Raw genomic sequence first — 21,650 nt, 5'->3', positions numbered from 1 at the left:
CATCAGATAGGGTATTAGACAATCCCAATTCTTTCCATCTCTATCCACCACCTTCTTTAACATTTGTTTTAGGGTTTTGTTGAATCTTTCAACCAACCCATCTGTTTGGGGGTGATACACAGATGTACGCAATTGCTTCACTTTGTACAACTTGCATAATTCTTTCATAACCCGGGACATAAAGGGTGTACCTTGGTCCGTAAGCAGTTCCTTACAAATACCCACGCGGCTAAAAACAAGGGATAGCTCTTTGGCTATGGTTTTGGCCGAGGTATTTCGGAGAGGAATTGCTTCCGGATAACGGGTGGCATAGTCCAATATAACCAAAATGTACTGATGCCCCCTAGCAGACTTCATTATCGGACCTACCAAATCCATTGCGATCCTCTCAAAGGGGACCTCAATGATAGGAAGAGGTACCAGTGGGTTACGGAAATGTGGCATAGGTGCCGACTTCTGACACACAGGGCAGGAGGAACAATACTTTTCTATTTCCTTCATGACCCCAGGCCAATAGAATCTCTGCAATACCCTCTCTCTGGTTTTCTCTGTCCCCAGATGACCTCCCAGAATGTGTCCATGAGCCAATTCTAACACCAACTTCCTGTAAGGTTTGGGCACTACAAGTTGCTCAATGGTTTCTTCTGCCCTTTGAGCCACTCGATATAGCAGGTCCCTTTCCATAGTGAAGTAAGGATAAGGGCAAGTCTTATCTGGGTTCACTAACTCGCCATCTATTTTCACCACATTTTCCCGTGCCTTTATTAGGGTGGGGTCTTTTAACTGTTCTGTGGCAAAATTTTTCCTGTGAACCTCAAGATCCGAAAACTCCACAGACGGCATGTTTTCATCTGAGGATGTTGGCTCCTCCCCAGTTTCTCGAGTTTCCCCCGCCAATACCGACAAGGGAAATTCAGGAGAGTCCTCACCACTCCCAGAGGAATTCTGGTCATCTTCCTGGTTTATAGTGGCACCAATGGGGGCCTCAGGACAATCCCAGAGTTCCCAGAATTTTGGAAAATCCCTTCCCACAATAGCATCATGTGGTAACTGAGACACTAACCCCACCTGATGAGAGAGGTTACCTTTGGGGGTCTCAAAAAACACTGAAGTTACAGGATACTCTCGGGTGTCCCCATGCACACAAATAACAGCCACCCTGTTCTTCCCAGAGACCTCTGTAGTAACTAATTCAGCTTTTATCAATGTTACCAGGCTACCTGAATCTAGCAACACATCAACATGTCTACCATTAATACACATTTTACATAAATGTTTCTCAGGTCCCCGAATGGCAGTGCATGCAACTGTCGCAAACAGCGACTGACGTCTCTCCCTTATAAAGTCACATTGCATAGGCTCATCCACAACTGGGCAATTGGCTGCAATATGTCCCTCTTGCCGGCAGCGGTAGCAAATAATCTTTTTCGCTGCCTCTTGCAGCATGGGCTTCCTGGGCTGCTCCCGCCAGACCTTAGGTAGAACTCCCACCCTCTCACTCTCTCCACCCTCACCCCTTGGAGTCATCTTACCCGCCACTGGGGATGATCTGGTCTTAGGGGGGAAAGTCCGTGAGTCCCTGGAAGAGGTGGTCAAGTTCTCTGTAGCCAAGTACCTCTCAACCAGATCCACAAGTTTATCTGCATTTTCTGGGTCTCCATGGCTTACCCATTTTTGGATGGCAGTAGGAAGAGCTCTCAGGAAACGATCCATAACCACCCGTTCCACAATGTTTGGTGCGGTCAAAATCTCTGGCTGCAGCCACTTCCTGCTCAGGTGAATGAGATCATACATTTGAGACCTGGGAGGTTTTCCAACCTGAAAAGTCCAGTTATGCACACGCTGAGCCCGGACGGCCAGGGTGACACCCAGCCGTGCCAATATTTCTGCTTTTAGCACCACATAGTCTTTTGCTTGGTCAGGCTCTAGGTCATAATAAGCTTTCTGCGATTCCCCAGTTAACAGAGGGGCCACCAGTCCAGCCCATTGCTCCTTAGGCCACTTTTCCCTTTCAGCAGTCCTTTCAAATGTGGTCAAAAACACCTCCGGATCATCCTCTCCAGTCATTTTTGTCAGTAAACGGCTCACACCAAAGGTTGCGGTATTATTGTACCCACTTGCTTCATTGGTCTGCGGACGTTGCTGTATCAATGTCTCTATTTGCTGTTGAAAATTCTGCTCTTGCTTCTGCAACAGGTCTATGAAGCGGGCTTCAGATCGCTGCTGGGCTTGTTGCTGAGCTTCCAAACTCTGCTGCAAAGTTGCATTTGTCTGCTGCTGATTTGCATTTGCCTGCTGCTGGGCTTCCAAACTCTGCTGCAAAGTTGCATTTGTCTGCTGCTGATTTGCATTTGCCTGCTGCTGGGCTTGTTGTTGACCTGCAAGGCTCTGTTGTTGAGCTGCAAGGCTCTTTTGTAAAGCTGCATTTGTTTGCTGCTGGTTTGCATTTGCTAGAGCCAGCTGTCTCAGTATCTCCTCCATGCTGGCTTTAACAAAAAAAAAAAAAAAAAAACTGCCAAAATTCTCCACCAACTGTGAGGGGGTTCGCTCGGTAGCGGGTGTGTGTGACCCCCTGGATGGGTTCACAACACAAAGTCAGGCACAGCAGACAGCGGTGTAGGTGAAAAAAACAAAAGATCCGGTTTATTTAGGCTACATGCAGTGATACATATAACAGCCAAACAAAATAAAACAAGAAAATAAATCCTGGTCAGCTTGACCTCTAACTACACACGTAGACTCCCTGTCTAACAACTGGGTGCAGCCTTGTGCTGCCCCAGTCCCTGTCTCTATTGTAGGGGTTTGCCACACAGGCGTTAACTCACCGCACAGAACAGATCTCAGACTCCCCAGTCTATACACACAAAACTGGTTCCAGGATGGAGCATCTCCCTATGCATGCTGGGGTTTTTTTTAGAGGTCTTAATGAGCCCACTTACTACAGCTGGGCTCATTAACTCTTCCCCTCTAATTGTAAAAGTCTGCATAAAGCCTGAATCTAGGACACACATATTTCCCATCCTGAATACAACCAGGTGATTTTACCTGCGTGCTGCCACAATATATATATATATATATATATATATATATATATTGTTGTGATTGTGGTATGGGATCTTAATGAAGATCTCAGCGTTTATTTTCAGTGCCTCCAACCTTACGGTAATTTTGTACATTTTTCTCTAATTGTCAGTGCACACCACAATCCTTTCCTGAGTTAGTTAATTTATGGGGTTTTCCTACCAAAGTATACAATATCTCCCAACAAAATTAATAAGTAAAGTAAGTTTGACTTTATTAATTAGTGAGTATATTCATACAATTTGATACAGAACTAAATTTTCTGGTGATTGAGATTTCATACATACATTATCAAAACATCTTCAAAATTATATTTGCTTTTACCCAGGGAAACTAAAATAATCACTCACGGGATCAAGATGGTCTGTGGAAAAATAATATGTGGTAATTTACCCTTTATATTCAAGAACACAATATCCCTTGTCGCTCAGGGGAATAACCCTCCAAACTTCTCCGGCCGGAAGAAATTCAAAGTATACCTCCCCGAGTCAGCAGAACGATATTGCCAATTTTAATTAATTATTAAACCACAGATTTCCGTCAATTACATGGAGCAATAAAACTTTCCCTGGGGACACAGAAATCTAAATTGATTTAAACATTTGATAGAATTCCCTAAAACCCGGTTATAATAATACACCCCCGACAGTCAATAAACATCCTTACATAACCTCTAAAATGTAGTTTCTATAATTTCAAGAGCGGAAATAAAAATAGCCTTTATGTGGTCTGGATCTTACCAATCAGCTTAAAAGGGAAGATGTCCGCCAAAATCTATGCACATCGAATGGTTTCATTCATCAAGCCCAACAAGATGGAGAATGGTCAAATATCATCAGACTTCTTAATGTCGGGGGGGTGTCTGGTATGGGGTCTGTGTTTTTTTAGTTTTTGTTTTTTTTTCCTTTTCTTCCTCCTTTTTTTCTTTTACCATCTTTTTAGTTTCTTAAATATCCTCTTAAACAAAAAGATCATAAAATTATACTAAGTTCTGCCCAGAGGGTATGTGTCCCTTTCCTATTGGCAGGCAGACTTAATGATCACCTTTCCCAGTAGTCTCGTGATTTTAAGGTAATAGCACCTTCAACCACCAGGTGTCTCACATGTGTTTTATTTCTTTAAGTTAATATTTTTATTTCTATAATATGTGTTCGTTGTTTATATATGTTCTAACGAATATATCTCGAGTGTTCAGGAATGATGGCATAATATAAAATATGCTTAACATAATTTTGAATAATCACTTGCATAAAATGGTGATATATATGTATATCTGTTAATCTTTTGTCCATTTAGAAAGGACCCAGGTTAGATATATCAAACAATATCACATACAATTATTATCTATAGGGATACATGTATAATTCGGGTATCCAATCAATATTTGTTTATCTAAACATAGGTTAAATTCTTATACAGTTATAATCATGATTATATGTTTTTCATAATACTAATTTGTTGCTAAAACACTTCTACTTATGATCACACTTTCATATATTATCTCTCCATGACAAAGTTCCCCAGATCACTAGATACCAAACCACAATATCTCCTTGTTGACCCACAAATATCACATACAGTTTTAATCACTTGAAGTATTTTTGAAATATGTCTGATTTGTATATTCCTCTCACATCTCTCTAACACCATGTGTAGAGATGGACTTTGAGCAGTCCCATGGATGTTTAAAGATGACTTAGTTGTGTCCTACAATAGGTTTTGTTGGACAAGGCGTCAGCTATCTACAGGGTTGTATATTGTCCAAACAGTCTTTTTACTTACGCACAATGGGGTTTTCTAGTTAAGGGTTATTTCCATGTGATAAATACTTATGCAAGTTTGGTCTTATCACTCTAACCAACAAAATAAGTAAACAGCTTTTTGTTTGGTGACAGAAAATACCATTGTTTCAGTCTCTTGTTTCAACACAGGTTTTGTAAAAATTTAAAAAGAACTAATCCTTTTAACATTTGGAAAAACCTGTGAGATCTTGTACTTTGCTTTAAAGGTCTCCAAGAGGTCGCAGTTCAATAATATCAACATTATAGTTTATCCACCTTTTTTTTAGGCCTACTGAAATCCCTCATCTCTGCCAGCGAATATTAAATGTATTTCTTCATGAATTCACAACAATAAATATATATATATATATATATATATATATATATATATATATATATATATATATATATATATATATATATATGTATGTGTATATATATATATATATATGTGCATCTTGTGTTTTGAAAATACAGTAAACATATTTTAACTGTTTCTTTATTACTGTGTGAGTCTCTATTTATTACCAGAGCTGGTGAGATTACGGAAACTGGGGTGTCAGAGGTTAGGGAGGATTTGCAGAGTTGAGGTAATCAGTGGGGTGCAGAGTCTATTAGAAGCCCTTATGGGGGGGACCGCTACATATTTCTGTACACAAATCCTATCACGGCCATACATTGCTGAAGGAAGTGAGGCCAAATTTATCTTGGTCCAAAGACAGTGTGACCACAGAGCAATTTACATTCCAGCATTTCAAAATGTTTAGGTAGAATACCTATCAAGGAATTTCATAAGCAAGGAATGGCGTCTTTACAATCTATCCATGAGTTTGTTTCCAAAATACTTTCTGTATTTCATTTCAATCAAGAATAGGTACTTACTGCCTTTGGTTACAGTTGGTATTGAGAGATTGTTCATGCATTGGACATTTTGAAATCCTTAAAACATTATCTTTCTCTGAGTCAACATCTTAGAAATGGTAATAGGCCGTTGATTTTTCCGAGTAGAGCCAGGAATGGACATTCGGCTTCCTTATGAGCTATTGCATGCTGTATAATTAAGCTCATTTAAAGGGCATGTAGGGCTAGTGGAAGATAAGTTCCTCAAGCTGTGACAGTCCATTCTACTAGAAGTGTTTCTCCATTCTGAGTGACATTTGCTAAATTGTCTAAGAGGATAAGCTGCTCTTCCTCTTCAACTTTCATTGTTCTCCACAGTGTTGATGAAGCCAGGCTTACTTCTAAAGATTTATGAAAGAGCTCTGGAATTCTATGTTCCCAGATTTCATTAAAAATTTGTCTTGCAAGCATTATAGGTATAACCGTGTAGGTTAGATTGGGGTGTAGTGCTAGCTATCATTTGTATACCGCCATGGATAGGCATCAAGAACAGAAAATTATAAAAAACATTCCAGCATTTAACTGGACATTTGCATACACTTTCACAGCTTCCATTAGTTAGGATAACATTCATGGAGATATTTATTTCTGTATATTTCTATATTCATTCTTTTAGACATATGGCAGCAATAATATGAAGCGAGTGGGAACAATCCTGCAGAGAGGAATTCTTATTCAAATGCTGTGCTGCTTCCCCTGCTGGGCAATACTTATTAATACAGAAGAAATATTGCTACTGTTCAAACAGAATCCAGATATCGCCAGGTTAGTATTATCACCTTTTTCCTCTTACCTTTAACAAAAAATTAATTTTTTTAATTCTCTGCATACATTTTTTCCTGAGGGTTTGTGGCAGGTCTCATGACATCCTGAGATCCTCCCAGGATCCTCTTCCCTCTGTGGTGGCTGTGAGTGCCTGTCAATAGTGCAGAGACATGCTGATATTATGATCTCAGGTCTTTTCACTACTGTACTGTTGCCCAGGCCAACATGGTGAGGCACCCCATGGGGGTGTGTCTAAGACTACCTGGGCTCACAGGAAGTGAATTCAATGAAGCTGGCCAGGAGAGGTTTTCCATGCGCCACTAAAGTGTTTGGTTCTCTGTCTCTGTTCTCTGTCTTTCATATGTAATGTACATGGTGTAATATTATACCTAAGAGCTGGTTAACATCCCTTAAATGGACATGACATGAGCTCATTTGACCTCTATATGTATGCAAAGTCCAGAGTTTTCTTTATCTTATTACAATTGTATGTGATTTTATCAATCATGGACTTTGTGAATTACTGAGACTGATATTGATGCACTTTACTTTATTATATGTGGATGTTGATTATTGATAACTGACACGCTGTATATTTGTTGATGTATTATTTCACAAGATTAATTGGGGGCTCTGCACTTTTTTGGGTTATTTATTTTACTTGCATTTATCCATTTTTATAATAGTTTTGAAATTACACTTGCAATATTTCTGTTCAAGTGCCTGCCAAACAGACAATCAGAGGTGTATTTTAAAGTACTTATTATTCTCCCTCACATTTCATATTTGAATGCTGCTACACACTGAATAGGAGAAGGAAATCTGCAAGAACCAAATAGGCTGACAAGATCATTTTAAGTTGGGGGGTGTGGCTAGCGCGCAGCGGAATGGACGCTTAACTTTAGAGCTCCGCTCCAGCGAAGGGATTCAGCATATACCGAGGCGGGAAATCCCGGATTTGTCTTCACCGGACCGCAGCTAAGATCTCACCCACCCTCCGGAGATGACCCGTAAGCGAGCTAACGCCGCTCATCCGAAGAAACTCCGGGACTTTTTTTACACCTAAAGGCCGTGAGGTCCAAGATGATGCCGGCGGCGAATCTTCGTCCCCTGCTGGCGGGTCTCCATCTGCGACGCCGAGCCCGGGATCCGACGGAGGCTCACAGAGACACTCCCCGGCTGCCTCGACTCCCCTCTCAGGCAGCCCGGCTAAATCGATGCCCCGATTGACGAGTGAACCACCGGGAGATAAGGTCAGTGCACAGCACAGTTTTTTGGATGACACGAGAGAACTAGCTGACACTATTAACTCCTTCCCTACTGCGAGTCAACCTATAACGGACACTACTTTAAAGGACATGCTTATTTCCTTGCGAGGTTCGTTACATTCTGACCTAATGGAATGCATGAGAAATTTCAAATCTGAAGTGACTGAACTGGGGAGCAGAATTGACCATGTTGAGAAAAAAATGGGGGAGTACGCGACCTCTTACAATAAACTGGTAGACTCCCACAATGATCAGGCTGATGAAGTAACTTGGCTTAAAGCTAAGCTTGCCGACCTCGAGGACAGGTCTCGCAGGAATAATATTAAATTGCGTGGCATACCAGAAACCGTTTTACCTGCCCATCTACAGCAATACGCTAAAGATCTCATGCTAGCGCTTCTCCCTTCAGCCCCGGTTAACGAACTGGTCATTGACCGGATCCATCGTTTGCCCAAACCGTCTCATCTCCCAGACAACATCCCCCGAGACGTTCTGATGAGGGTGCACTTCTACCATATAAAAGACCAGCTCATGGCGGCCCACCGTAGGAACCCTAACCCCCCCGGAACAATACTCCACTCTGCAGCTGTTTGCGGATCTTTTGCAATACACTATGCAAAAACGCAAATCCCTTCTATCGATCATGAAGGCACTCAGGAACCATAATATTGCGTACAGATGGGGGTACCCAACCAATCTTCTTGTCACGCGGGAAGGCAGAGTAGTTGTAATATCCAACTTGGAGGAGGGCCTCGACATGCTTCGTGCATGGGACATCCTGCCGGCCCAAATCTCTGCCACTACAGTGGCTACTCCAGCGCTACATACTAGCGACGACTGGCAAGTTGTCTCTCGCAAAAAACACATCAAGAATTCTGCTAACTAACTGCCTCGGTTAGTCTACTACAACCAGTTAACCAACAAGATCCCTAGCCTTGGAGCTCCTAGCCCCTGTATTACCCCTCGTTTTCATACACATGCAGTATACCTGCCTCCAGATTCCTGATGGAATCTACCTTTTTATTTCTCTACCAGTTGTCCTTTTGTTCCTATTTGACTTTTGTTTTTCTTTCATCTATTTTTCTTACTCCTTTTTTTTTTTTACCACCCTTCGGAGATGGATACGGAGAAACGCACATGGAGATGATATATCCGACATCTATACTACCAGCCCACCATACTTGGTCTACCTGGAGCAACCTGGACTCATTGAGGTACATTCAATGGCATTTCCTTTTACTTAAAATATGTCTAGTAAGATAACATCTTTTAATGTTCGTGGTCTGAATCACCCCGCCAAACGGGCCTCGCTATGGAGAGAGGCTCTCCGGCTGGGGTCTGATGTCTTATGTGTCCAGGAAACGCACTGGTCATCCCTTGGTGAGCCCATTTTCAAGCACAACAGATTTCCACATATCTTCAGAGCCTCTGCCTCTAGAAAAAAGAAAGGAGTACTAATTGCCATAAAAGATTTGGTTTCCTTCACATTACAGAAGACCTTTACTGATCCTGAAGGACGGTATTTGGCCTTGCTAGGCAGCTTCAACAACAAACCTTACACGATTGTTAATGTTTACGCACCCAATACTCACCAACTACGCTTTTTGAAAAAGCTCCTCCGTAAAGTAGATTTACTGAAACAAGGAGACCTGATAGTATGCCGAGACTTCAATGTTATACCTAACTACGAAATGGACACAACTTCTAAATCGCAACGTCCACGACCTACTCTGCAGCCGTTGCTTCATACTGAGGGCCTATATGACGTCTGGCGTTGCCAACATTCTACTGAACGAGACTATTCTTAGCACTCCCCCAGACACAACTCGTATTCCCGTATAGACTTAATTTTAACTGATAAGCTACTGTTACAAAGAATTGCATCTTCGTCCATTCATGAAATTACATGGTCGGACCACGCTCCTGTGTCCATCACGGTGGACGGGGAGCGCCCTCTGACCCCTGCTAGTGTCTGGCGGGCTAATTCTCGTCTTTCAACAGCCGCAGCAAGTTGCTATCCTTACCAAGCATCTGAAGGAATACTTTTCTTTTAATACCAACTCTGTATCTAGCCCGTCTACTTTGTGGTGTGCCCATAAGGCTTTTATAAGAGGTATTCTCATACAAATGAGTTCAAGGGCAAAAAGGCAGAGGACACAAAAGTTAGACTCCCTTCTCTCTGACATTAGATGTCTGGAGGATCAAAATAAAAACGCAACCGAAACGAACTATAGTCTAATGCATAATTGCTAGAGCAATATGACAAACATGTTCATTCTCTGAAATTGTCCCACTACTCGTCCGGAAATCGAGCTAGTAAATTATTGGCCCAAAGATTGAAAGACCGTAAAGCTAAAACCAACATTCTTTTCTTAATTCGTAAATCTGATAACGGTAAATTGTACAACCCTAGGGACATTGCAAATTCCTTCGCAGATTATTACTCTTCTCTGTATAACCTCAAAAATGATCCATCTACCCCACAACCTACTGAGAATGACATTCAAAAATTCTTTGTCGATCTTGCACTCCCCACCCTGACACAAGATCAGTTAGAGACCCTTAATTCGCCCATCATGGAGCCTGAGATCCGACGGGTTATTAAAGCTCTCCCAAACGGAAAGTCTCCAGGCCCCGACGGAATCCCGAATAGTTACTACAAAACTTTTTCTCAAATCCTTTCCCCGGCCTTAGAAGCAGTTTACTCTGACGCTGTGTCCTCTGCCTCGTTTCCCTCCGAAATGCTTAAGGCATTTATAATTACCATCCCAAAGCCTGGGATGGAACCCACTACTCCAGCTAATTTCAGGCCTATTTCCTTATTAAATACTGATGTGAAATTATTTGCTAAAATTCTGTCCCACAGGCTCCTTCCGATCCATCCATCGCTGATCAAACCGGAACAAACTGGTTTCACGAAGGGCAGGCAGGCGTCGGACGCCACTAGGAGAGTTGTAAATGTTTTACATTATGCTAAATCGTGTCGAATGCCTTCTCTGCTGTTGTCCTTGGACGCGGAGAAGGCATTCGACGGGATACATTGGGGTTATATGTCCCACACTCTTGGCAGATTTGGGTTCTCGGGTCCTATTTTGTCGGCAATCTTGGCCTTGTATTCCTCCCCCTGTGCCCAGGTCTACACTTCCAATATGCTCTCATCCCCTTTCCTTATATCCAACGGGACTAGGCAGGGCTGCCCCCTGTCCCCCTCCATTTTCAACCTCCTCATAGAGCCCCTTGCTGAAAAAATAAGAACCCATCCTGGCATCCCGGGTTTTACGTTTCTAGACAAATCCCACAATATCAGTCTCTTTGCGGACGATGTCATCCTCTTTCTATCCTCCCCGCACTCTTCCCTGCCACACGCCCATTCTATCCTTCAAGATTTTAGTTGTATATCTTATTATAAGGTAAACTTCACAAAATCTCTTATTTTAGGCCTCAATCTTTCTCCTCAACTCCAAGCCAGCCTCCAAAACAGCTTTCCCTATACATGGTCAGAGTCAAGTATCCCCTATCTCGGCTTGCAAATTACATCTGACCCACTTGAACTAGCAGATGCCAATTATTCTCCCTTAATAGCCAAAATAGAAAAAGATACAAATAGGTTAACTAAAACAGAACTCACCTGGTCTGGTAGGTTAGCGTCTTTTAAAATGCTCTTACTCCCTCAAATACTGTACGTGTTTCGTACGTTGCCCATTCCTCTTAAACATATTCATTTAAAAGCGCTTAATAGTATTCTTAGGAAATATATTTGGGGAGGTAGACGACCCAGGTGTTCTAGATCCCTTCTCATTAAACATAGATCAGTGGGTGGAATGGGCTTGATTGATCTAAGGGACTACTGCAGAGCAACTATACTTACCTCGCTTAAATATTGTTTTTCTCCCGCCCCCGATATTCTTTGGTGTAGCATAGAACAGGCCCTTAGCCCGACTAGCAATCTGCGTATGCTTCTATTGCTGGATACGTGGAAACCTTTCCCCTTACGTCAGCTCGCACCTACTCTTCAGGCCTCCTTGTTAGCTTGGAGAGATTTGCGTAGACTATCTGCTACATCCTCTGAAGTCTCAAAACTCCCTGTCCCTATAGAGATTTTACACCACATAATCCCAGACATAGACTATTCGAAATGGAAGGCTAGAGGTATTTCTCATATCGATGACCTATATCGGGACAACTCCCCTAAGCTATTCGAGTCTCTTAGAGATGAATTCGGCCTGCTGCCTATGGACCGTTACCGATACTTACAAACAATGCATTTCTTTAAAACGCTAGGATCTCCTCATATTTTTATACTAAACAAATTGTGGCAATTTTACACGAAAACTCCTCCTCCCCCTAAAGGGATTTCCCTTTTTTACTCTGCCTTTCAAAACAAACTTATCTTTACTAACTCACGCCCTTACGGTAAATGGTCGTCAGACTTTAACAAGAGTTTTACTCCGGGTGAGTGGCAAAAGGCACTTCAAACTATTTATAAAGCTTCCAGATGTGTGAATCACTGGGAGCTCTCCCAAAAAATAGCCTTGAGATGGTACTTGACACCGTACATTATGGCAAAGTTCTCACCATCCAACTCCCCCATGTGCTGGAGAGGGTGTGGGGAGATAGGTAACATTTCGCATATGTTTTGGTTTTGCAAACACCTCTCCAGTTTTGGGGGAAGTGTATTTCAGTGCATCTCACGTATTACAGGGATTCTAACGCCAATGAGCCCTGAGTTAGCAGTACTGAACTTAGGTATTGAGAACTTCCCCCCTGACTGCCAAACAGTAGTTACACATATTCTATTGGCGGCCAGATTGCTGATCACCAGAAATTGGAAATCCAACAGAACCCCTAATATGTCTGAAGTACTCAGTATTACCAGACAGAACCACGTCTATGAATCATTACTCGCTGGCAGAAGTGGAACCAAAAAGAGCTTTGATAGCCAATGGAAAATATGGGTAGACTGGTACGAAATGAATAAATGAGTCAATAGAGATCTTTATTTTGTACTGATTACGATTATTAGCATGTGAATTTAGCCTGCTGCTGTATATTATAGAAATAGTTCGTGCTTATCCTCTCTGTATCCATCTATCAGTCCGATATCCATATCCTCCTTATCTCTCTCCAATACCTTTTTTTTATTTTTTATTTTTTATTTTTTCCTTGTCTCCCATTTTCTATCTTTACTCTTCGTTTTGTTTTTTTGTTTTTTTATTATCTTCATTTTCCTAATACTTCTTATTGACCTTATGGAGTCACAAACAGTAGGCAGATCTCTCCGCCTTCTTCATTTTCTTTTCTTGCTTTCAACCCTATCAGGGTAAGACTGCATTTTATGCCTGTATACATGCCTTGTCAAGTAATGTATGTCACAAATTCATGCATGTTTATTGTGTACTCTATGTGATCTGTGTATTTGCTATAACTATCTTCTTTTGTGAAAACATTTTCAATAAAAACCAATTTAAAAAAAAAAAAAGATAATTTTAAGTTGTGTGAATAAAGTGTTCATCTGATAATAAATCCTATATACATTTCTTTTCAGGTTAACGCAAAAATATGTGATGTTCTTTTTACCTGCTCTACCTGTAAGTTATTTTATTCTTGTACTACATCCTGTTTGCTGTGCCTGGGGGTCTGTTTCTTTATATACACATGTATAATGTAATTTGTTTTCGATGTTATTGTTGTAATTGGTGTGTTTTCAACTGTAGCACACCCCCTTAAGGGCCCCAGATGAACTGGGATCCCCCACCTTGCACAGCCAGGCACACCAAATTTTCACAGGCACACTTCAGTTAGAGAACAGTCCCGACTTTGTTTTTTGCTTTATTGAGGGATATAACTTGTATAGGGATGGGGGGTTATGGTAATGCTCACTTGACTTCAAACAAACTTAAGTGACAACTCTTCCTATATACAGTCTCTATATACAGCTCCTCTTCTTCCTCCATCTCTCACTTGCTGGCAGAACCCAGCTATGTTACCCTGTAGTAATTTTGTAGCAAAATCCCATTACAGGCAGGGACTCGCAGCCCCTATACTTGAAAAACAGGGTGACACAGCTCACATTTTCCCAGCACTTCCTCTCTGTGGTCACTGATCCCAGCACCACCTCTTCAGGCCCTGCCAGCCCACCTGGCTGCGGCTGCCCCCTCACTAGCCCCCCAGGCTAATTCTCCACAGTCCTCCAGATAGACTGACACTCCCCAGCCCACCCAGCTGACTCTGAGGGGATCTCCTGGACATGCTGACCTGTTCGCACTGTCCTCTTTGCTCCTGTGCCTCCAGGATGGGTTTCCTCCATGTGTTGTAGGGGACATCTTCCAGCACTCGACACCTGGGCCTGAGGTTCCCCCCCCAGACTAAGGGGCACCCTTAAGGGCCACCAACAGTCTCCTCAACACTCCATATTTCACCCATCTGTCTCTGTTAGCCCTTATAAATATGCATGGTAGCCCCTCCTTACTCCCACCCTCCAGCTCCAGAAGTTTCTACAAACTCCCAGACCAGGGGGAAGTATCAGAGAGAGTTGCCTGAGTTATTCAACCTTGACCTAAAGTAACCCTGACACAGATTACATAGCTCAGGCTTTGCCCGGAGCCAACTAACAGCAAACCTATACTAACACTAACACACTTCTAAAGGATGCTACACAACCTTTGTGTTATCAGTGGAAGGGTGGGCTGCCAAGAGGAGCAAAGTCAAGCAGAAGCATATTTCATAAATTGGCCAAGGGCATTCAGTGTTGAGGCAGAGCTGAATGACAGGCATAGGCCATGGCAGATTGTGTTCAGGCACAGGAAGGCCACAGACATAAAAACAGTTTCCAGTGACCAAGCCAGCAATTCATATATATGTTCACAACCCCACAAGGATAGGGAAAAACCTTTTGCTTGGGCATTGATATTGTCTTGTAGTGCTTAAAGAAGAACTCCAGCTTTTCCTGTCACTTTAATTAGATTGTTTGGGCCAGCTTGGTTGTAACAAATAGTGTTTTTCCCACTGTAAAATGGTCTGGCCACTTGTAGGCGGAGGCCCAACAATTGTACCAGAGAATTGAGTAAACATATATAGATAATAAACTTTGTTCATATTGTAGAAATAGACTTCACAGAAATTAGACAATTTAACAGCAGTGGCATGTGAGTACTGTTTATCCACAGAGCACTTTTCAATAGTAATCTATCAGGCACTTACAGACCACAGAATGCCAGTGGAGCTGAGATCCCTAAATGTCCCTGCAGACATCCAGCTGCAAGTGTGAGTCAGCTCCAGAAAGCTGACAGATGAGACAAATTCAAGTTGGTACATACTGTACCTTGCCCCTACCTACACCCTGCTTAACAAAGGCAGTACTCGTCATGGCCGGGACATGGGGGAGACAAAAGGGGCATGTGCCCTTGGCGCAGGGGTGTAACATGGATGGTGCATCAGTGGCATTGCTAATGCCGAGCACCCAGGACACATCTCCTGTGGGGTGCCCCAGGTCTCTGGTGCTGTGATTGCTGACATCCACAAAAGCAGCATCTCTTCCCACCAGCTGCTGCCTGTCACAACAGTCAAACTGTCGGGCTGGCTTAGCCCTTCCTCCTCTGGGCTGGCCGCTCAGCTGTCAGCTAATTGCCACCTCTCTTCTCTTTCCACAGTTACCAGCTGTTCCCGATGATGCTCGTCTGACCTGCCTATTTTAAGCCTTCCAGCTCACTTTTCCTTTGCCTTCACGTTTGGTCACATCACAAGGAACCATCTCCTGCTGTTTGTTTCAAGACTGGCTTGCTGACATCCCTCCTGGCTTCTTATCCTGCTTGCAGTTGCTCTCCTTGGATCCCTGACTTCTGGCTTGGATGATTTCCCGATCTGGTTAATGAACTTTGGACTGGCTGACTACCCGATCTGGCTACTGGACTCTGGCTATGCTTGACTACGCTTTTTTCTATTTACTTTTTTATTTTTATTAATAAACAAGTGTGATTTGATTGTACTTCTGTCTCAGTCTGTTTAATGGTTTCTGACAGTACGTGAAGACCATGAATTCAGAAGATACAGTCAATCCACTTGTTGGTAATATTTTTTCCAGATTGGATGAGCAAGATCACCGCATGGATCAGTTTGCCTTGGCGTTACAAACGCTCCTGAATCGCACCTGGAATCCCCCGCAGTGGCTGCTCCGGTACAACCTGAGTCGCAGGCCGTCCCTGCTGCTGCGCCAGTCTCTGTGCAGGCACCCGCCTCGAGTATTACCTCTATAAGAGGTGTGTCTGGTTCTGCTCCACTTCCCCTGCGATTTGGGGGCGATCCAGTTCAATGCAGAGGGTTTCTCAATCAGGTTGAGATATACTTCGAAATTCTGCCCCAGGCGTTTCCCACAGACAGAAGCAAAGTAGGTTTCGTGATATCTTTGCTTTCTGAGAGAGCCTTGGCCTGGGCTAACTCTCTATGGGAGACGCAAAAACCTGTTGTCTTGAGTTACCCTCAGTTTGTGGCCTCCTTTAAAAAGGTTTTTGATGTTCCCTCACGTTCCGCTTCTGCTGCCAAGTGCCTCATGTCCATCAAACAGAGTATGAGAACTGTTGCCAACTACGCCATTGAATTCCGTACTCTGGCAGCAGAGGTTGCTTGGAACAATGAGGCCCTCATGGCTGCTTTTTCTCATGGTCTCTCGGATTCCATCAAGGATGAGATAGCAGCCCGAGATATACCCACTGAGCTGGAGAGCTTGATCTCGTTTGCCATCCTCATTGACTCCAGACTCAGAGAAAGACTTTCTCTTAAGGAGCGTTTGCGGAAGCCTCCTGTATGTTTGCCTCCAAGCTATGTAGTCCCACCCATGCCTCCCTCACCTCCCATGCCTCCTGGTACTGAGTTGGTCAGTGAAGATGAACTCATGCACCTGGGCTTCACGCGTCTCTCTGCGGATTAGAGAGTCTTTAGGAGGAGGGAGAGATTGTGCCTTTATTGTGGCCAGACAGGTCACTTTTTGAAGTCCTTGTCCTACCCATCCAGGGAACGCCCGAACCTTGAGGTCCTGTCATGGACAGACCTTAGGTGGCGTTGTTTCATCCCCAGTTATCCAGAAGGATAAGCCCCTGGTTTTGGTCACCCTTTCTTGGACTGAGCCATCCATCGAGATACAGGCTCTAATCGACTCTGGGTCTGCAGGCCTGTTCATTGATGCTGCATTTGTTTTGCAGCACTCGACTCTGCTGCAGCTGCGTGACACTCCACTTGCCATTGAGGCTCTTGACGGGAGACCTTTACAGCCTGCCCATGTGACTCATGAGACGGTTCCGTTGTCTATGGCAGTAGGGGTGCTTCACCATGAGATAATCCAATTCCAAATTATTGCCTCACCCAGATTTCCGCTGGTTATTGGTTATCCTTGGTTACAGAGGCACAACCCCTCTTTTGATTGGCTCCATGCTGAGGTTCTCTCCTGGTCACCACAATGCAGTGAGAGATGCTTTCTGAAGGTATCCAAGGTCCTGTGCACCGCTTCACTCCCCTCCCTGCCGGAGGAGTACCGTGATTTTGGCGATTGTTTTTGATTAAGGTCAAGCCGGTAGTTTGTCTCCACACCGGCCTTATGATTGCGCAATTGACCTTCAATCTGGTGCCATACCTCCTCGTGGCTGGGTTTACCCTTTGTCGGTCTTGGAGGATAAGGCCATGGAGGAGTATGTTGCTGACGCACTTTCTCAAGGTTTTATCCGCAAGTCCTCGTCTCCTGCTGGTGCTGGTTTCTTCTTTGTGAAAAAGAAGAGCGGTGAACTGAGACCTTGTATAGATTATAGAGGTCTCAATCGTGTCACGATTAAGAATGCCTACCCGATTCCATTGATTACAGAGTTATTTGACCGCCTCAAGGGAGCAATGGTTTTCATAAAGCTTGACCTGAGAGGAGCATACAATCTCGTGAGCATTAAGGAGGGCGACGAATATAAAACTGTGTTTAATACCAGAACAGGCCATTATGAATACCTGGTAATGCCTTTTGGCCTTTGTAACGCCCCGGCAGTTTTCCAGGAATTTATCAACGATGTCCTCCGAGATTTGTTGCAGTTGTGTGTGTGTGTGTGGTGGTGTATCTCGATGATATACTCACATTTTCCAAGTCCCTGGAGAGCCACCCCACAAATGTCTGTCGTGTAAGTAATTTCCACTTAAGAAGTTGCCCACCTCTAAGGAACTGGCTTCCATTTTTGCTCAGGAGATCTTTTGGTTACATGGGCTACCCAAGGTGATTGTCTCGGATAGGGGCAGTCAGTTTGTCTCCCGGTTCTGGCGAGCCTTTTGTGCACAGTTGGGAATCCAGCTTGCGTTCTCTTCTGCGTATCACCCGCAGTCTAATGGGGCCACAGAACGAGCCAATCAGTCCTTGGAGCAATTCCTACATTGCTATATTCCTGACCATCATAATAACTGGTCTGACCTATTACCTTGGGCAGAGTTTGCTCACAATGGTGCCTTGAATTCTGCCTCCCGATTGTCTCCATTTATGGCGAATTATGGTTTCCAACCTTCCATGTAGCCTGACTCATTTGTTCCGCAGAGTATTCCTGTCTTAGAGGAGCATCTCCGTGGTCTTCGTTCTACTTGGGTACAAGTCCAGGAGGCTTTGCGTCATGCTAATTATAGGTACAGATTCCATGCTGACCGCAGACGCCTGCCTGCGCTTTCCTACCAGGTTGAGGACAGGGTCTGGCTGTCATCTCGCAATCTCCGGCTTCGTTTTCCCTCACTGAAGTTTGCACCTCGGTTTATTGGGCCTTTCCATATCCTTCACAGGATTAACCCAGGAGCTTACGCGTTGGACCTTCCTCCTAGTATGCGCATCTCAAATGTGTTTCATGCCTCCTTATTGAAACCGTTGGTCTGTAACCGATTTACCACCTCAGTGCCACGTCCTCACCCTATTCAGGTTGAGAACCATGAGGAGTATGAGGTACAATCCATTGTTGACTGCCGTAGGTTCAGTGGGCGCATACAGTACCTGGTGCATTGGAAGGGGTACGGTCCGGAGGAACGCTCCTGGGTTTCATCCTCTGATGTACATGCCCCTGTCCTCCTCCGCGAGTTCCATAGACTGTTTCCCCTCAAGCCCGGTGGCCCTCCGAGGGAGAGGGGTCATTTAGGTACTGTCAGGGCTGGCTTAGCCCTTCCTCCTCTGGGCTGGTCGCTCAGCTGTCAGCTAATTGCCAGCTCTCTTCACCTTTCCACAGTTACCAGCTGTTCCCGATGATGCTCGTCTGACCTGCCTATTTAAAGCCTTCCAGCTCACTTTTCCTTTGCTTTCACATTTGGTCACAACCCAAGGAACCATCTCCTGCTGTTTGTTTCAAGACTGGCTTGCTGACATCCCTCCTGGTATCTTATCCTGCTTGCAGTTGCTCTCCTTGGATCCCTGACTTCTGGCCTGGCTGATTTCCCGATCTGGTTAATGAACTTTGGACTGGCTTACTACCCGATCTGGCTACTGGACTCTGGCTATGCTCGACTACACTTTTTTCTATTTATTTTTTTATTTTTATTAATAAACAAGTGTGATTTGATTGTACTTCTGTCTCAGTCTGTTTCATGGATTCTGACACAAATAATGTCACAGTTGAGGGAAACTCCCCATAGCCTCCTCCTCTGCTCTGATGTGTCTTATGACAAAACAGGAAGGACATCTACTGGTCCTGTCATTGAGCCCTGCTGTATCAATTGTTCATTGATGTTCATCAATTGTGTGCACAAAAGCATATGTAATTGCAGCATTTCATATTTTTTAATGAGTGTTCTGAGGTTTATATGTGTCTGTGAGTCTCTAATTTGTGGTAATCAAACCATATTTTATAGATGAAAGGAGGCTTGGGTTTTATTTACCATGCTCCTTAAGCCCCTTTCACTGTTAACAATCTGGCCACACCCTTTGTTTTGTGAGGCGCACACAACGTTCAGCATTACTGCTCTCTTCTGTACACAATGGTGCCACAGGTCTGTTACAATCCTAGCAAAGCCCCTGGGGGAAGTGGGACATACTAGAAGCTTAGGAACCATCAAGGATCATGGAGGGCAATGAAAGGGAGTCCAAACCAGACACAAGGTTGCACTAGATTACAAACATTTCTGAAGCCCTCCTGGAGCAACATTATACAAAGGAAGTTTAGAAAAGGTTGTTTTTCAATGAAGTATGGATGAGGTTCCCATTGGGCCTCCAAATTTACTGCTCTGCTCATACTTTGGATTTCAAGGAAACACCCTATTTTGGGGTCGAAGGGATAGTAGATCAAACACAGGTTAGTCGACCAGGTTTTGATGTTGCTCCAACACCACTTGCTTAGCCTTTATTTGGTAGCACCTATTCATTAGGAGTTTGTTCAGATACAGGTTCAGGTGCATCCAAAAGCAGGATACAGGATCTGACAGACGCTTAAAGCAGTTTACTATGCAATCACCAATTCTTAAATATTTCACTGTTTCATAGGAACATAGGCACATGGATATAACAATCAATTTCATGTCTGTAACCATTGTGCCATTGTTGAATAGAAGAAAAAAGACTTGGCTGTCACATACAGTGCCTTGAAAAAGTATTCATACCCCTGGAGATTTTCCACATTTTGTCAAACTACAGCCAAAAACGTAATGTATTTTATTGGGATTTTATGTGATAGACCAACACAAAGTAGCACATAATTGTGAAGTGGAAGGAAAATGATAAAGGTTTTTCAAAATGATTTTACAAATAAATATCTGAACAGTGTGACGTGCATTTGTATCGACCCCCGTTTACTCTGATACCCCTAACTAAAATGGTCAGATGAGAGCAAAATTAAACTTTTTGGCCTAAAAGCAAAATGCTATGTGTGGCAAAAAACGAACACTGCACATCACCCTGAACACACCATCCCCACCGTGAAACATGGTGGTGGCAGCATCATGTTATGGGGATGCTTTTCTTCAGCAGGGACAGGGAAGCTGGTCAGAGTTGATGGGAAGATGGATTGAGCCAAATATAGGACAAACAGGTGAAAACCTGCCATAATCTGCAAAATACTTGAGACTACAGCGGAGTTTCACCTTTCAGCAGGACAACTACCCTAAACATACAGCCAGAGCTAGAATGGAATGCTTTCCATCAAATCATATTCATGTGTTAGAATGGCCCAGTCAAAGTCCAGACCTAAATCCGATTGAAAATCTGTGACAAGACTTGAAAATGGCTGTTCACATACGCTCTCAAGAAATTCACTCTCTAGATGTACAAAGCTGGTAGAGACAGACCCAAAATTATTTGCAGCTGTAATTGCAGTGAAAGGTGGTTCTACAAAGGGCCGAATGCAAATGCACACAACCCTTTTCAGATATTTATTTGTAAAAGATTTGGAAAACCATTTTATCATTTTCCTTGCACTTCACAATTATGTGTCAATTTGTGTTAGGCCGCGTACACACGGGCGGACTGTTCGCCCAACTTAGTCCGCTGAACAGTGTTTCAGCGGACAGTCCGCTCGTGTGTGGGCTTCAGCGGACTGTTTCAGCGGACAGTCTGACGAACAAAGTCTTACGGAATTTCCGTAAGACAGTCCGTTCAAACTTGGTTTTGTCTGTCCAAACTTGGTTTCAGCGGACAGTCCGCTCGTGTGTAGGCAAGTTGGACGGACTAAGTATCGCGCATGCTCAGAAAGGGTTTACACGGCCGAAGGTTGCATTGCAGTGTATAGGACGTCGTTTTTCTAGTCCCGTCGTACGTGCTGTACACGTCATCACGCACGTTTTCAGTGGACTGTTCGTTCATCGTGTGTGGTCAAGTCCGTTCATGCTAATTTTGAACGGACTGTTTGTCGGATTGTTTGACGAACTTAGTTGG

The 21,650-nt window shown here is 43.6% G+C and overlaps 1 protein-coding gene across 1 annotated transcript in view; it reads left to right on the top strand.

The window, feature by feature from the left end:
- LOC143983033 (multidrug and toxin extrusion protein 2-like) overlaps positions 1-21,650 on the top strand; it is a 229,168-nt gene that overhangs the window by 81,705 nt on the left and 125,813 nt on the right. The window contains exons 4-5 of the mRNA XM_077482260.1: positions 6,379-6,527; positions 13,341-13,383. Coding sequence (XP_077338386.1) covers positions 6,379-6,527; positions 13,341-13,383 — 192 coding nt within the window. The remainder of the gene's footprint in view (positions 1-6,378; positions 6,528-13,340; positions 13,384-21,650) is intronic.

Source organism: Lithobates pipiens, unplaced genomic scaffold, assembly GCF_037356315.1.
Source record: "Lithobates pipiens isolate NorthernLeopardFrog02 unplaced genomic scaffold, aLitPip1_a1.2 Scaffold_16, whole genome shotgun sequence".
Lineage (NCBI taxonomy): Eukaryota > Metazoa > Chordata > Amphibia > Anura > Ranidae > Lithobates > Lithobates pipiens.
The sequence above is the reverse complement of the archived record's forward strand: the minus strand, read 5'-3'. Positions and strand labels throughout refer to the sequence as shown.